Source organism: Ovis canadensis, chromosome 12 (assembly GCF_042477335.2).
Source record: "Ovis canadensis isolate MfBH-ARS-UI-01 breed Bighorn chromosome 12, ARS-UI_OviCan_v2, whole genome shotgun sequence".
Classification (NCBI taxonomy): Eukaryota; Metazoa; Chordata; class Mammalia; order Artiodactyla; family Bovidae; genus Ovis; species Ovis canadensis.
The window spans coordinates 50,625,004-50,643,647 of record NC_091256.1 but is presented as its reverse complement, the minus strand read 5'-3'; the positions used below and the strand labels follow the sequence as shown (position 1 = coordinate 50,643,647).

At 34.6% G+C, this 18,644-nt stretch overlaps 1 protein-coding gene across 7 annotated transcripts in view; it reads right to left on the bottom strand.

The window, feature by feature from the left end:
• SUCO (SUN domain containing ossification factor) overlaps positions 1 to 18,644 on the bottom strand; it is an 88,846-nt gene continuing 70,202 nt past the window's right edge. For 4 of the 7 annotated variants that reach the window (XM_069545665.1, XM_069545668.1, XM_069545667.1 and 1 more), the window contains 6 exons: positions 17,585 to 17,672; positions 14,776 to 14,880; positions 12,714 to 12,868; positions 12,177 to 12,268; positions 3,224 to 3,279; positions 1 to 2,022 (listed from right to left, as the gene is read on the bottom strand). In XM_069545665.1, coding sequence (XP_069401766.1) covers positions 1,579 to 2,022; positions 3,224 to 3,279; positions 12,177 to 12,268; positions 12,714 to 12,868; positions 14,776 to 14,880; positions 17,585 to 17,672 — 940 coding nt within the window. In that variant the 3' untranslated portion in view covers positions 1 to 1,578. The remainder of the gene's footprint in view (positions 2,023 to 3,223; positions 3,280 to 12,176; positions 12,269 to 12,713; positions 12,869 to 14,775; positions 14,881 to 17,584; positions 17,673 to 18,644) is intronic. The other 3 variants (XM_069545666.1, XM_069545669.1, XM_069545671.1) reach the window with 1 other exon arrangement.

Genomic DNA, 18,644 nt, shown 5'->3' with positions numbered 1-18,644 from the left:
TTAATAAAGACAAGTGTTCAGATTTATTTGGAAATTCACAGTTTCTAATGGCACTACAGCTCCGTAGTTACATTATTAAAAGTCTTCTTTCCACAACCCTGGATGCTGCACACAGACGGTGTAACTCCCCGCTCTACCTCTGCTCTCATCTGGACCTTTTTTCAATGGGTTTCTATACAATCAGGCCCTCTTGCTCTGAATGGCTAATTGTACAGATTGGAAAAAAATGTAAATCATCTAAAACATACTGTTAACGTAAAGCAGCAACTTAAACAAACAAAAGAGGCTTTAAATAAGTCACATTACGAACAATACCCACATAAGGTATTAGACAAGTTTAAAACAGTTATTACTAAAAGTGCTCAATAACTTATAACTTAAATCTTACAACACAGAACAGTGAATTCTCTCCCTTTCAAAAAGAAACTTTCCACTTTTACTCCATTGCTGTATAAACACATACTTAGAAATCATTTGATTCAAAGTCACTGCCAATTATTTTTAAAGAAAAGAGACAAAATGAATACAAACACATTGACAACACACATGTATATCTGCACATTTGTAGCCAATACAAAGCAAACACCAAGGAGTAATAATCCCTTTAGACTTGACCAATTAGACAAGGCTTGACAAACTCACTAGCTTGTTCTGTGCATATGTATATAGGCAGTGATTATGAGGCCTGGACTCACTGGACAAACTTTCAAATTTTCCATTTGTAAGAGAAAACAACGATCTCAAAGTCACGAGGATTAGTGCTTATTGTGATTGTTTAAAATGTAACATAGCTAAAGGAAACCCTTAAAAGTGGCTAAATGTGTTTAACATGTGAATTTATTAAAAAAAAAATTTGCAAATACCAATCATTTGAAGAAAAAAATTATGTAGTTGCTTTTTCCTCTCACTGAATTAGCAACCAAAGGAAACTAGTGTGAATAAGTTAACTGAAAATAATATTAAAAGTATCACCGCTTACCTAAAAGAATAGACCTAAAAATTCCATCAAGTGTCTGTTTCAGGTGAGTTTGCTAAACAAAAGTCTACCTGGCCAAGTCTTTAGGATCTTTACACTCTCTTTACTGATCTTTACTGAACGCCAGGCGCAGATCACTTTAAAGCCTTGTAGTGTTTGCAGCTTCAAAAACTAACAAAGTTATAAAAGAAATCAAATGACAGAAAAAGTTCTCCCTCCTCTTCCAGTGGCATTATAAATAGACAAAGGCACATAAATATGGGAAGGTGCAAGAAATAGGAACAAAGCTAACGGAAGAGGTTTAGGCTTTCATTCCTATCCCACCCAAGGAACTGGGCTTCCAAATTACTTTTGTCCCAGTAATTAATTAATCTGTGAAAAAACATCTTTATAAAATGTCTATCATTGTCCTTGCAGTCTTATAAAACTGCAGCTCATTAACCAAGATTGACATAATCCCACCTACTTTTTAAAAAGGCAGAAACCATAATTTCTGAATACTTTTCCCATTTATATGTTCTCCCTCCCCATACCCTTCAAATACCACAGACTGTTCTTCAAAGAACAACAAAATGTCTCCAATATGAAAAGTTCGATTAATTTTAGATATGTCCCGAGACTGCTGTAACACCAAATGTTCCCACGGTGATCTCTTTGTTTCCTTTGATTATGTCATGCAGGCTCGGCAGTGATCCTGACTTAGTCTGTATCAAAGTTTTTATCAATTTTCCTTGGTCTTGGACTTTAGATCGCCTTCGTTTCAAAGCCCTCTTCTCAGTTTTTGTCTTTTGGGACTGTCCATTGCACAGACTTGTGCAAGCTGAAATGCCACAAAAATAAGACTCTTCTGACTGTGATGAAGTTTCTGAGCTTCCTTCAGATGGAGGACCCTTATAAGAAGAGTGATAAACTTCTCCCATATTAGAAAAATCTCTCTGGTTTGTAAAAGGTTTTCTTCCTTTTATGTCTCCATTGGCTACAGGGTGCAATGGATCAGCTGGCTTTATGGTCTCAATTTTTTCAGTTTTGTACTTGCAGCGTTTCTTCTTTAACACAAGTAAAAGAAAGGGTAGGAATTAGACCACTGATAGTTACGTAATCAAACATTCAGACAGCTGAGCTGCTGGAATAAAGTGCCACCTCCTGGTGGAAAGTGAAAGTATTATAGACAGCAAAACACACTGTTATGTTCTATACAGGTACTACCATAACTACCTTTCCACTTTGTAATACTACTCAACCAAATTCTTCATTTATCTGTCACCTCTGAATATAGATTAGGCATCTGAATGCTTATTATATGCCATATATTCTTCCAGTTGCTTTCATGTATATCTTACTAACCCTGAAAGGTGAGCATTTTGTCCTTGACTACCAAATGAGAAAACCAAGGTTCATAAGTTTGATTCCCTGTCCAAGTTACATGGCAGTAAGTGGCCAAGTTAGGATTGAATCCTAGGCTATTTGGTTTTAATGGTCAAGTTCTTTAGCCTAGAGACAAACGTTGTTTGCTTAGTTGCTAAGTTGTGCCCGACTCTTTTGTGACATCATGGACTCCTCACTCCATGAGATTTTCCAGGCAAGAATACTGTAGTGGGTGGCCATTTCCTTCTCCAAGGAATCTTCCAGACCTAGGGATAGAACCTGCGTCTCCTGCATTGGAAGGCAGATTCTTTACCACTGAGCTACCTGGACCTCTAGTAAATACAACTTACTTTCAGAGGTAAAATGAGAAAAGCCCACACTTTGTAACCAAAAAAGTCTAAGTATATTTTGATTTTTGCCACCTCTTTAATGGGTCATTTAAAGAAGATACAAATTCTGAGTTTCAGTTTTCTCACTTAAAAAATGGGGAAAGTATCATTTTTAGGTTGATAAGAGGATTACAGGAATAGGTATACACACTGCCTGACATGCACTGATAATAGGAATGAGTATCAACAAGGGGTCAGCAAGTTTTTTCTGTAAAACCCAGACAATAAGTATTTTAGGCTTTTCAGGTCACATACTCTCTCTCCTACATATTCACTTTTATTTTATAACCCTTTAAAAATGGTTCCAGGATCATAATAAAACAGGCCATATATGGCCTATGGGCCACAGTTTGCAGACCCTGTAAACAAATCATTATCATTACTGAAAATAATAAGTTTAAGGACCAGTAAAGGTAATAGTAAAACTTTCACCTATTTCTTCATCTACATCCACATAACACACCAATACACTTGAAAGGAAACAAAGGATTACCTTTTTTTCTGGAGAAAACTTGAGGGGTTCTACAATGTACAAATCACTTGGATCTACTGTAAGAGAAAAAAAAGGCAGATATAAAATGTAAAGTAGATTATACTATGATTAAATACTATCTTATTCATATATGATTATTTTCATAACAGAACCAATGAATTTATATTTGTAACAGACTAAAACATATATTTATGCATTTGAAATTAGTAAGCCTAAAGCAATAAGGTAGAAGAGGGCACCATTCTTATCCTGGGCTTGACTGGTCATCATGGAATACCTTAAGTTTTTAACTAACAGCTGGCTATCAGCCAACATAGTAAAGATCCTTGTTTGGACCAGCTCTACCCTCTTGTTTAGTCGCTAAATCGTGTCCGACTTTTTTGCAACCCCATGGACTATAGCTCACCAGGTTTCTCTGTCCATTGGACTTCCCAGGCAAGAATACTAGAGTGGATCTTCTATCTTGGGGACAGAATCAGTGTTTCCTGCATTTGTGGGTGGATTCTTTACCACTGAGCCACCTGGGAAGCCTCTACCCTCTGAACTTGATAAGAAAAATAACATTACCAGATAAGCTAATACCAAACTTACAGATCATATGAATATTTTTCTAAAAGACTAAACTCCACACTGTGTTGCAGTTATGGGTTAATTATGTGCAACAAGCACATAGTATGAAATTCAGTTCAAGGAACATACACACAAAAGAAGTTTAACAAGTGTTTCCTAATAGTTTATTACTATGATTTACTGTGATCAAAACTATGATTTATTGTGATCAATACCAGGACACTCTGGCACGATAAGAAAATCAGAAATACTAAGTTTCTAATGTTTCATTACTTTAAGCACATTCAAGACAGCTTTACTGACAAGATAAATGTACATACAAAAGAGGGGCTATGAGATTTTAATCCTATTCAACCCACTAAAAGTAAATGATTTATGGTTTGATGCAGGTGAAGTCTGTAAGTAACAAATGTATAATAAACTTCATGTGCCAGAAATTTACTAACAACATGATTCAATGAATTATCATTTTTCACATTATGTCTTAGAAACTTGTTGAGAAAGTCATCAAATAAACAAAAATATCCAATGATTCCTTTAAACAGTCATTTCTACTAGATTACTAATCTCATTCAAATTGTTTTTTTAAAAAAACACGATGTCTACTTCTAGGAATGATTGCTAATGGTTTTCAGATCAAATTTTCCACTAAAAGCAATTAAATATGAGTGTTTTTTGTAAGTCACTAACAGCACTTCCCACTCCAGTACTCCTGCCTGGAAAATCCCATGGACAGAGGAGCCTGGTAGGCTGCAGTCCATGGGGTCATGAAGAGTTGGACATGACTGAGCGACTTCACTTTCACTTTTATGCATTGGAGAAGGAAATGGCAACCCACTCCAGTGTTCTTGCCTGGAGAATCCCAGGGACAGGGGAGCCTGGTGGGCTGCCATCTATGGGGTCACACAGAGTCGGACATGACGGAAGCAACTTAGCAGCAGCATCAACAGCACTTAATTAGGCTGTCAAGACTAAGTAAGTAAGTAATCCCAGGCCACAACTGAAGGAAAAGCAGTAATCCAGACCCGTCAAGTGAAACACAAGTCATTTTTGCCCAGAGACCTTGCCACCACTGTCTAGAAACATGGACTCATACTGCATATTATTAGCCAGGGAGACACCAACAACCGAAGTACAGTTTCTACTGAATGCACGTTGTTTTCACATGATCATAAAGTTGAAAAATTAAGTCAAATCATCATAAATTAGAGCTGACCTGTACATTATATTCCTCTTTCAACAGAAAATTACAAGGCATTTAAAAAAGGGTAAACACAGCTTGAAAAGACTAAACAAGCATCAGAACCAGAGTTAGATAGAAATGTTGACATTATTATTAGATCAGGAATTTTTAAAAAATACATGACATTAAGGATGTAAATTGAAAAAAAGCAGACAACATACAAGAACAGATAGATAATATAAGCAGAAAAATTCTAAAAAGGAGTTTAAAAAATGCTAGATAGAGATCAAACACAGGAACAAAAGTGAAGAATGCCTCTGGGTTCATTAATAGACTGAGTAAAGAATCACTAAACTTGAGAATATGACAATAGAAATTTCCAAATCTAAAATACAAAGAGAAAAAAGACTTAAAAAAAAAAAAAAAGAACAGACTATTCAAAAACCATGGGACGACTACAAAAGGTGTAGCATACAAGTACTGAGAATACAGGAGGATAAGGACAGGAGAAAGGAATAGATGCAATATTTTCAGTAATAATGACAGAATCTTCTCACATTGACATCAGACAGAAACCACAGCTCTAGGAAACTGAGAACAACAAGCAGGAAAAATGCCCAAAATACTACAACCAGGCATATCATATACAAATTTCAAAAAAATCAAAGATATAAGCTAAAACTGAGGACCTAAAATTGCCAACAGACCTGCTTTACAAGTAATGTTAAAAAGCAGTTCTTTAGAAAGGAGGAAAATAAGGTAGGTCAGAAACCCAGCTCTGCATAAAGAAAGGAAAAGCACCAGAGAAGGAATAAAAGAAGGGACGATAAAAACTTTCGCTTTTCTTATTCTTAATCCATAACATAACAATTTGTTCACAAAAATAATGGCAACAAAGTAATTGAGTATGCTTATGTAAATAGACAAGATTAGGTAAAAATAAAAAGAATGACAGCACTGATACAAGAGATGGAAGGGAGGAATCAGAAATATTCTGTTATTATAAAATATATGTATGTACTACCTCTAGAGTAATATAGTACTATTTGAAAGTGGACTTGTATTAGCTGTAAATGTATACTGTAATCTCTGGGACCCTAAAAAAAAGTCATAATTTTTTAACATACGCTATGAAAGGAAAAAAATGAAACCATAAAACATGCTCAGTTAAAACCACAAAAGACAGAAAAAACGTGGAAGACAATAACAGGAATAAAGAATGAGAGCAACAAAGAGAAAACAGTAACAAATATAGCAAATATAGTTGGATAAATATCCAATCATTTTAAACTTTAATGGCCTAAATTCACCAATTTATAAGACTGTAAAAGTGGTCCAAACAAGATTCAACCATATGTTGCTCATAAGAAGTCCACTTTAAATATAAAGATACATATAGATTAAAGGTACAGGGATGAAAAAAGATATACCATGCTAACACAAATCAAAAGAAAGCAGGAATAGCATATTAATTTCAGAGAGAGCAAACTTCAGAGCAAGGAAATCTATTCAGGATAAAAAGGGATATTTCATGATGATAAAAGGGTCCATTATCCAAAAAGCATAACAATCTTTAATGCGCATGCATCTCACAGAATGGCAGAATACATGAGGCAAAACTGGTAGAACTACAAGGAGAAACAGATGAACCTACTATTATAGCTGGAGACTTTAACACTCCTCTATCTTAAGATCCAGCAAGCAGAGAATCAAAGAATATGGCAGATGTCAATAGCACCAAAATCCACTGCGTTTCTACATACCAGCAATAAACACAAACACACACAAAACGCAATTTTCAACAGCATCAAAAAATATTCTAGAAATAAAACTTTCAAAAGTTTGACTTTTTGAAGTATACAGAGATGCTATGTTCTTCCCAAATTGGTATGTAGAGTCAATGTAATCAACCAAAAGCCTAATAATTTTTCAATGAAATACTTAATAAATGATTCTAAATTTACATGGAAACAAAGACCCAGTAATGGCCGAGCAACCTAAAACAACTGAATTTCATACATATTTTATAATCAATTCCCTACCTAAAAACCACATACAAAAAAAAAAAAAAATCAATTCCAGGTATCTTAGAATCTAAAAATAAAAACCAAACACTAAAACTATAAGAGAATATCATCCATAAACAGTAAAAAAAAAAAAAAAAAAAAAATCTGTTTAAACAACACTGAAGAAGCACTAACCACACCAGGAAAAAAATTCCATAAGTCTGATTAAATTAAAATTAAGAGCTTCTTTTTCTTATTTAAAAAGACTCCATGTAAAAGAAAATAAATAGCCTCAAGAGTGAAATAAGATTATCTGCAACATTAACGAACTAACAATTAGGATACAAATTTTAAAAATAACTGTAAGCCAACAGGAAAGAGATAAATAACCACATAAAAGAACAGGCAAAAATTTCAATGTCCAGGAAAGTCAAATGATTAAAAGGCCTAAGTTAGCATGCTCAACTTCAATAGTAATCAGGTAAATGCAAATTATAACTTAAATGAGCTTAACAAACACTTTAAAACTTGACATTCTGACTGTGCGCTGGCAAAAGTGTAGAAAATGGAAATTCTCATGGTACTGGTGGAAGGATAAACTGATATGACCACTTTGGAAAAGTATACCATTATCTTGTAACTTATAGATTAGCATACAATCCAGCAATTTTACATCTAGGTAATATTCCTAGAGGGGGCTTCCCAGGTGGCTCAGCGGTAAAGAATAAGCCTGCCAAGCAGGCAGCTTCAACTCCTGGGGCAGAAAGATTCCATCCCCCACTCCCTCCCACCCAAGATGGAAATGGTAACCCACTCCAGTACTCTTGTCTGGGAAGTCCCATGGGCAGAGGAGACTGGTAGGCTTGCAAGAATCCATGGGCTTGCAAAAGTATAGGAAATGACTTAGCAACACAACAACAAAAATATTCCTAGAGAAACTTATGCAACTCTCTGCCTATATACAAACAAAGGGAATGTTTACACCAGCATTATATGTAATAGCCCCAAACTGTAAATAACACAGCAGAATGGATAACTTACATTGTAATTTAGTCAGTTACTGAAATACTATACAATATTGAAAATGAAGTACAATTATGTACATGAACCTTACAAATAGAATGCTGAAGGAAAGAAGGCAAAAAGAGTATATATGGTATAATTTCATTTATCAAAAGCTCAAAACCAGACAAAAATCCAATTATATTGCTGAGGAACACAAACACTGATGGTAAAACTTATGAAAATGAAGATGACAACTAATTAAAAAAATCAAGATAGTTACTTCTACAAAAAGCAATACCAAAAGTGCTGGTCTTGCTCTATTTCTTGATCTGGGTGTTAGCTACACAGGTGTTCACTTTATAATTACTCTGCATGTTGTACATTTCAGTTTTATGCACGTTTTGGTATTTCACATATTTCACAACAAAAATGTATTACAAAAATCAAAACAGTTTAGGTCTACTTGGATGGTCAACAAAAGTCAGAGATGCAAATCTAAGTATAATCGTAAAACACTGATGGAAGAAATTAAAGAAGGTACAAACAAGCTGAACAATATCTCATGTTCATGACTGGAAGACTTCATATTATCAAGATGTCCATATACTACCAAAACGATCTACAGATTAAGCATAAGCCCTATCAAAATTCCAATAGCTTTCTTTTTTTAATGAAATGCATCTTAAAATTCATATCAAATCCCAAGTACCTTAAACAGGCAAAGCAATTGTGAAAAAGAAAAAGTTATAGGACTCACACTGCCTGATTTCAAACACAGTAGTCAAAACAGTACTGGTATAAAGACAGATATACAGAACAACGGGGGTGGGGAGGGGGGGCGGGAAACAGCCCAGAAATAAACCTTCACACAAATGGTCAAATAACCTTCAACAAGGGTGCCTAGACCATTCAACGGGGAATGAACAGTCTCTTCAACAAACAGTGCTAGAAAGCTGGATAGCCACATGTGAAAGAATGAAGTTGAACCCTTATCGTACATCATATACAAAAATTAACTCAAAATAGATGCGGTCCTCTTTGTTTTCGCTTTTGTTGCTTGTACTTTAAATGTCACATCCAAGGCCACAGTGTTACAAAGTTTCTTTTTCCAAAAAGTTATAAAAACTTTATAACACTTGGCAATGATTTCTTGGATGTGTTAGTTAAAGTATAAGCAACAAAAGCAAAAACAGACAAAGAGGACTACATCAAACTTAAAAAGTTTTTGTCCATCATAGGACAAAATCATCTGAGTGAAAATGCAACCTACAAAATGGAAGAATGTATCTGTGAATCATATACTTGATGCAGGATTAATATCCAGAATATACAGAACTCCTACAATTAGGCCAAAAATAACCTGGTTTAAAAATGAGCAAAGGATTTGAATAGCCATTTCCTCAAAGATGATTTACAAATGGCCAACAAGCATATGAAAAGATGATCAACATCACTAATCGTCAGAGAAACACAAATCAAAAGCAAAACGAGGTATCACCACACCCATCAGGATGGCTACTATCAAAACAGAAAACAAGTATTGGTGAGGATGTGAAGAAATCTGGAACCACTATGCACTGTTGGTGGAATTGTAAAATGGTGCAAGCACTATGGAAAACACTGTAAAGGTACCTCAAAAAACAGAACTACCTTAAGATTCAGCAATCACGCTTGAGTACACAGCTGACCCTCTAACAACATGGGTTTGAAGTCTACTTATACATGGATATGTGAGTCTATTTATATGTGGGGTTTTTTTCAACAGTAAATACCACAGTACTACATAATATGTGGTTGGCTGACTCCAGGGATGCAGATCCTCGAAAATGGAGGAACCATGGCTATGGAGAGCTAACTATAAATTATACATGTATTTTCAACTGTACAGATTCGGTGGCCCTAACTCCAGCACTGTTCAAGGGTCAACTACATATCCAGAACTGAAAGCAAGGACTTAAAGACATATTTGCACACTCATGTTCACAGCAGCATTATTTCACAATAGCCAAGAGACAGAAGCAACCCAAGTGCCCATCAACAGATGAATAAACAAAGTATAGTATCTATCTGTACAACATAATATTATTCAGTCTTTAAACAGAAATCCTGTCACATGTTACAACATAGATGAAACTTGAGGACATTATGCTAAGTGAAATAAGTCAGTCAGAGAAAGATGAATAACATATGATCTCACTTATATAAGGTATCTGAAGTATTCAAATTCACAAGAACAGAAAACACACTGATGGTGACCAGAGGCTGGGAGGAAGGGGAAAAAAGGTAGTTGTTTAATATATAGTGTTCCAGATTTACAAAATGAAAAACTTCTGGAGACTTGTTTCACATCACTGTGAACATACTAAACATTACTAAAGTATATAATATATATAGTAATTAAATTTCTAAGAGAAACTTAAATTTCAAGATGGTAAATTTTATGTTGTATGTTTTTTTTTACTACAATAAGAAAACAAAATAAGAAATGGACCCTTCTTATAGATTTTGGAATTAAAAATAAGGCAAGTACAAAGATGGCTAAAGTCAAAGTAGACAATAGTAAATGTCATAAGAAGATATTTAATTCAAATTAGGAGAAGAAATAAATGAATTAATGAATAGCAGAATCAGAATTAGTTTCCTGACTATTGTACTCAACTTTTTAAATTATAAAGATGAACCAAGATGATACAGTTGTTTAAAATATAAGTAATATTACTATCAGGTACAAAAGAAGAGAAACAGTCAGGCTTTCAACTAATTCAGAATGGGATTAGAAATGCTGAGAAGGAAAAACACCTCAACATATTGGTATTTCATAATCACACAAATACAGCTAAAAGATCAACAATACTAAATGTTAAATCTTAATATGGCTGTGGAACAAATGGAACTCTAAAAAACAGCTGAATGATCACACAACATTCTTGGCAAACTGTGTGGTAGTATTTACTAAAGTGGAATAGACAGAATCTTATGATCCAGCAATTCCATTTCTGCTATATACCCAACAGATGTGTGTATGCAGGAAAATAATCCAATGGAAACGAATAATGAATAGTATGTTTGCATAAGGCAACACTAACTACAACTATACTCAACGACATGGTGGCTCTCACAATAGCAAAATATGCAGTGACTCTACTGAGAGGAAATGGGTAATGACTAAGGAGCACAAGGAAGTTTCTGGGGTGCTAGATAATGCTGTACTTCTTAATCTGGGGGATGGTCACACAGTTATGTGTGGTTTGTGAAAATCCACCAAACTTTATAAACGATTAAGTATAAAATCCTGTACAAATTATACTTCATTAAAAAAACTCAATTACAAAAAGACATATCAGCCAAAAGAAAAAAAAAAAAAAGAAAAGAGCAGGAAGTAGGAAGAAATTTACTAGTTTTAAGTAAACACACATGTAATAGATTAAGTCCACAAAGTTTCATGGTAACAGTAAACCAGAGCAGCACAGGAATGACTGCCTGAATGATTTAATCAATCAAAACACACTGCTCAGCTACTAAATCCTAAAGAAAGAGAATCCAATGATTATTAAGAAAGCATTAGCTGAAATATACAATTAATTTAGTTATTTTAATACTGCTATGAAGATATGTCTCAGTAAGCACTAATTATAGTACTAATTATTAAAAAGTATTGATACATGAAAGCCACTCAGTACACATTCATTCATTTATTAAATTTAAGTATTCATCAAGTATTAGACTATAGAATACTATAATAGACCTTGGACTGTAAAAAAGAAAAAGATTTATTTTTCATAAAGTGCCTCACACTCCTAGAGACAAAAGGGGTCCTACCTGTATAGGAAGAGGAGGCAGATAAGCACAGGATACTATGGAAGCATTCAGGTTTTCCATATCTGCTGAACTTTCTCAAACACCCCTTTCTAAAAAGAAATACTTCTAAACAGGAGCATGTGCAAACAGGCTATCAATGGCTAATTAATGGCTAATTAAACTAAGCCCCCCTCCGCTCCACCCTCTGGGCTTTTAGGAACAAAGATAAAGTGTGGAAATGGTAGTGGCTTCGACACTGCACAAACAAAGGCCACTCACACCCACTGTTCGGTTGCGGACGGTCTCCAACACAACATTGACATTATACTTGTTCTAGAAGGAAGCTAGATTCACTTTTCTATATACATGTTACATATGCACAAAAATCTACCTTCTTTCCCAGTTAACTGCAGAGACTTGGATCTGATGAGTGGAAATGAAGTTCTCCTTTTCAAACTCATATCATCATAGGAAGAAAAACACCTAACATTAAGAAAAATCAACATTGGGAATGATGAGTAAAATACATATAATTTACTCTGTATTTGGGGTTAGGTGAATGCTAGAAAACTGTACATGCCATATAGGACTTATCTCTAAGGTAACACTCCAGTTATAGATAACACATGTAAAAAAAATTCACCAATTATTCTCTAAAAGGTGCTATATTAAAATACCTATTCTCCTCCTCCCCCTTTGAATTCCACACTGAAGTATCTTTCACAACCATTACATGGGTTTTTTATGTACTTAGTGTTTTCTCTATGAGAGTCTACAGAACCTTCTAGGCATAGGACCCTCTCACTAGTTCCAAGTTTTTAACATTTTGGTTTCAAGATAATCATATGGGGAAAGAAATTATCTCAGCATCTTTCACTTGCTCAAGTTTCTCAAATAAGAGGAAAATTGTGAAATAATGCTGACTTACCTTTTAGGGCTTGGATACTGATTACTTTTAGGAAGTTTTGAAATATAATCTCCATCAAATTGAGAATTGTTTCGACAACGCTGCATACAAAGCATCAGTCCCAAGATAACACAGAGAACCAAAGATATGACAAGATAGCTCTGTCGATCTGAAACCTGAGATGAGAAGAGAGCTTAATAATAATTTGAAAATCTTATTAGGGAAAAACACAGAAATCTAAAGTTCAAAGGACAAACCATTTAAACATTTTTTTCAAAGTTCTTCAAAATCATAAATGCAAGGCAAGTCCTTTGAAAATGTACTACAAAGGCAACGTTTTCCTTTTTCTTCTTTCCCCCTCTCATTCTTTAAAAATTTTCAAACCCATGAAAGTTTTAAAAATAGTACGATGAACACACGTATGCCTTTCACCTATGTTCTCCAATCTTACATTCTGCCACATATATTTCATTTTTTATCATTTGTACTATCCTTTTGAGTGAGGAAAAAAAATGCTCCCACCTGTCTTTCTCATACAAAACTAAACCACCCATTACCCAGTGATTTAAGCCTAAGGATCACCCTTAATTCCTTATGACCTACATCCAAATTCCCAACAAGCTTGTCCTTCTCTCTCTTAAATATATTCTAAGTTTAGCAACTCCACACTATTCCCCACTCCTAAAATCCTAAACCAAGCCAACATCACCTCATTCAGGTTATTTCAATCACTTCCTTAATTGGTCTCCTCCCTACTTGTGGTCTAGATGGTCTCTAAGAAGCAATTTTCCACAGAACAACAAGCAGGGATTTCCCAAAGTGTTGTTGATGAAATGATCCATGTTACTTCTTTACTTAATACTTTCCAAAGACTTGCAATGATGAGAATAAAATTCAAACTCTAAGCTGCCTACAAAGGGCTACATGATCAGGTCTCTGCCAATTTCCTGAACTCATTTCTTACCCTCACCTCTCACATTAACTCTGGTCCAGCTACACCAGCTTTATTCTTCCTTTTTTTTTTTTGGTGAATTAAGATCTTGGTTGCAAAATTAATTATCAAGCAAAACATTAGAAACTATGCACTTGGCTACACGGGCTAAGTGCATAAACCCACAAGAATGCTAGGCCACAGTGCAAATTACAGAATCCGGGGATGAGGTAGCTCTCCATGAATGAACGTGGAATGGTGTCTGTCATGTATTGCACACCAGCCTTCTTTCCGACCCCAAAAACATCACACTGTTTTTAAGCACAGGCCCTTTGTCCTACTTCTGCTACTAACAGGCTTGTTCTGACCCCAAGCTCTGTGTGGATGCTAACTTCTCTTGAGCACTCAGTTCTAACACCACTTCCTCAGGCAAGCCTTCCAACACCACTTGAGCTAAAGCAGCAACTTAGAGTGCCACCAGTCCACACATAAACGTGTCATTCTCTACCAGGGGCTACTGACTGCTGTATGCCTAAACCAAGGGTTGGACAGTTCATGCCTGACACACACTTGTGTTGCAATAAATGCTTCCTAAATCAATGAAAAGTTTGTTTCATTAAGCAGCTTAATAGGGCTTCCCAGGTGGCTCAGTGGTAAATAAAAGAATCCACCTGCCAATGCAGGAAACGCAAGACACAGGTTCAATCCCTGGGTTGGGAAGATCCCCTGGAGGAGGATACGGCAACTCACTCCAGTCTAGTCTAGAAAATCCCATGGACAGAGGAGCCTAGTGGGCTCTAGTTCATGGAGTCGCAGAGCTGGACACAACTGAGCAGCAGCAAGCAATGTAATAATAAGCCTTTCTGAACTGAAAATGAAGTATATATTACAACTACCAATGGTTTTCAAAAGGCCTAATAGAATTGCTTTATAACTGTATTGTAGCTAAGACCTAAGCTATGAAAGCCATGTTTTCCAAAGTATTATAATAATTAATGTATTTCCATAACTTTAAACTACCATATTCTGGTTTTCTGAAAAAGTTCTCTACAAATGAGTTCTTAGCTATGAAGCCAACCTTTATGACCCTGTTTCCTACAGTACCATCAATAACAATTACCTCATGCTTTATTTTTTTTTTTTTTTTTTTACCTCATGCTTTAATTCTGCTACTGTTGTCGATAAATTTGAAACAAGCTGTGTCATGTTGGTCAGCTGTGCTTGCAGCAACTGGATGGCTTCAGTTTGCCGCTGATCCTGTAATAAAGGAAGAAATAAATATTTTCCTTTTTGTTTCATGTATACATTAGCTTCATTATAAATTCAAATAAAATAACCTAGAAAAACTGTAAATTCCTCAAGGCAGAGTGACATATTAATAGGTAGCTCTTAATGAATGAATATTATAAATCTGGACCAAAAATTTTAAAAACATCTAAAACCCTTAAGAATCTAATTAAGACTATTCAACCTTCCTCCTTGACCTGAGCAAACAAAAACACCTTTTGCCATTCACTACTACCATGTAGAATACTGCCTAGCAAATTCTAATAAACTACTTCTCAAGTTAATGTGGGCTCTATATGTGTAAAACAGTATATAACCAGCTATCTGCAAAATTGTCATTTTGTCAAGTGTGATTTTTCTAAACCAAAGCAGTCAATACAAAGACACATTGCAAATTTTTTCAAGAATGTTTCTGGATACAAAGCAGGCTCATATCAAGAAGGTTTTAAAACTCTATTTCAGAGCATGACAGGTTGAAACTCAGGAAGTCACACAGTCAAAAAACGACAATGGATCATCTAATCAAAGCTAGGTTATCACCAGTGAAAAGAAATTCATCAAGAACATCCATCTATCAGAATTTTAGAAACTTATAATGAACAAACATGTCTTTATTTAAAATATCACTTACATGCATATTATAGAAGCTTGCAATATGCTCATGGTCATGAACCTACACTAAGCATACTACTGAAAATGTGTACTTACTAGCAGATTTTGGAAGAAGGAAAAGAAGGCAGCAGGAAGTCAAGGAAATCTAACACTTTAATTTAGGATCTTACATGAAATATCTACATAGCCATTTATGATTCTCAAGTTAAATATTTCAACTTTACATTTAAATAAGTTTTAAGTCTCGACTATGTATGGGGGTGAGTGGGGGTGGAGAGGTAGGTGGATGTATAAAACTGTAACAAAACATTTCACTTACTTTCCTCCCTGTGATCCACTGTGGTACTTTCTATCCTATTTCATCTTTTTAAAATGCTGAATGTGAGTCATTAAACTATTTCTTTTGACTCACATTTGATAAACACTGATAAACTGTAGACAGTTTTAAAGGACAAATTATTAAATTTATGATACTGGTTAACACTTCTAATCAAGATTTACTTCCAATAGTGCTAATGGTAAACAAGATTATTTAAAAAGCACTTAAACAATCTTTCATAAAACATAGATTTACATAGAAAGCAAATAGCAAATATAGAGGGAAATATTAAAATTAATAAAGAACTAAATAAATACTGTGTTCATGGGACAGAGGACTTAAGACTATTAAAACGTCAACTCTCCAAACTGATCTATAAATTCAACATAATCCCAATCAATATCCAAACAGGTTTTTGTTTCTGGTAGCAACTGAAAAATTGATTCTAAAATCTGTGTTAGTCAAATCCAGATTAGCCAAAACAATTTTGGAAAGGAAGTACAAAGTTGGAGGATTCAAGCTATCTGGTTTCAAGAGTTCCTATATAGCTAGCCATCACAACAGTGTAGTTAGTATAACCAAAAAGATAGACAAGTAGATGAACAAAACAAAAGAGAAGCCCAGAAACACAGCCACGTGTATATGGCAAACTGACTTAAAATAAGTGCAAAGAAAATTCAGGGGAGAAAAGATAGTCTTCTCAACAAATGATGCTGGAAGAAAGGAATGAATATTCATGTTTCTCAATCCCCTAGCCCTCACGAAAAAGCACTTTAATCCATAATTTATAGCACTGCAACACATAGGATTTACAATAGATCATAAACCAAATGTAAAACTAAAAATATAGAAATTTCAAAAGAAAACATAGACAAACAATCTTTGTGACTCTGGGTTAGGCAAAGTTTCTGTAGCAAAGAAAAAACAGGTAAACAGGGCTTTAACAAATTCTGCTCTTTAAAAGGTATCTTTTTTAAGAGAATGAGAAAACAAGTAATGGATTGGGAGAAAATATTTGCAAAGCCTGTCTCTGATAAAGAACTTGTACTTAGAATACGCAAATAACTTTCAAACCTCAACTAACAAAAAAAAAAGGCAAGTTGGAAGAACTTTACTTGGAACCACAATTATGTGTCACAAATTCAGAGTCAGATGCAACTCTGCAACTTGAGACTTCTTTACCTCATTTCATCATCCTTTAGTCCCAAAATTTCTTTAGAAAAGTAAAAAATCTCATCATGGTAACAAACCATAAAAAAATTATTCATGAACGTCACACTTAATGATAAAATACAGAAATCAATCCCTTAAAATCAACAAGACAGGGAAACGGCTACTATCACCAGTCCTATTGCATCACTGTATAGCTCTAAATAAGAGATAAGAGAAAACAAGAAGAAAAAAGTACAAGGATTAAAATGAACTAGAGCTGTTTTCACTTACAAACAAAAATATTGTCTATATAGAAACCCACAATGATTTTAGAGTTTAACAAAATTTCAAAAAAGTCCACGACACTTCTACCCACATATATATACATACAAATCTTGAAATGTAACATGAATAATGCTCAAGAAAATTTTCTCTTAGGTTATATACTAAGGGCTAGAAAGCACTGTATTACAGAGTAATCATCAACTATCAGGGAAAAGGTGAACGAACATTACTGATCCTTCTAACCAGACAGAGCCTATAAAATTCAATGGAACTTTATGTAAAAAGTAAGCCATGAAGATGACCAACCTGCTCCTCCGCTATTCTTGAAGTATTCTGAAGTTTCACTATTGTTTTATTGAAAGCCTTTTGCATTTCTTCCATTTGTTTTCGGTACCTATGGAGTAAGAATTGATTTAAATTGGTTTTAATTTCTTATTTACTAATTTATTATCAGAAATATACTTCTGATTTCAACATATGAGATAAAGCCATATTTCTGAAAATGACTCTTACTGAATTCTGTGCAATAAAGGAAAACTTATAAAGGTAAAATAAACAGGTCCCTTGAGGTATTTGCTACCTCAACAACAATTCTATGCTCCTTGTTGCTACAGAAGATTTACTAGTCAAATACACAGTCAATTTATAACAAAAGGTCTATGAATACACAATGGGGAAAGGACAGTCACTTCAATAAATGGTGCTAGGAAAACCAAACACCCACAAGCAACAGAAATTGGACCCTTATCTTACACCATACACAAAAAACTCAAAATGTATATAAGACTTACACGTAAAAACTGAAACAACAGAACTCCTAGAAGAAAACAGGCAGTAAGTTCCTTGAATTCCGTCATAGAAATGTTTTTTGGATTTAACACCAAAAACAAAAACAGGTTGAACTATATCAAACTGAAAAGCTACACAGTAAAAGAAACCATCAACAAGATGAAAAGGCTACCTACCAAATGGGAGAAAATATATGCAAGCCATTAATTAATCTTATAAGGGGTTAATATCCAATATATTGAGTACATACAGAATTCATACAACCCAACAGCAAAAAAAAAAAACCATTTAAAAATTGACAGAGAATCTGAATATTTTCCCAAAGAAAACAAATAGATGGAAGAAGATGAAAAGACACTCAACATTATAAGGGACATGAAAATCAAAATTACAATGAGTTATCACCCCCCAACTATTAAAATAGCTATTATCAAAAAGACAAAAAATAACATGGTGGAGAGGATGTAGAGAAACAAGAACCCTTGTACAGTTGGTAGGAATGTAAACAGGTATAGACTCTACAGGAAACAGTATCGTGGTATCTCAAACAATTTAAAACAGGAACCATATGACTTAG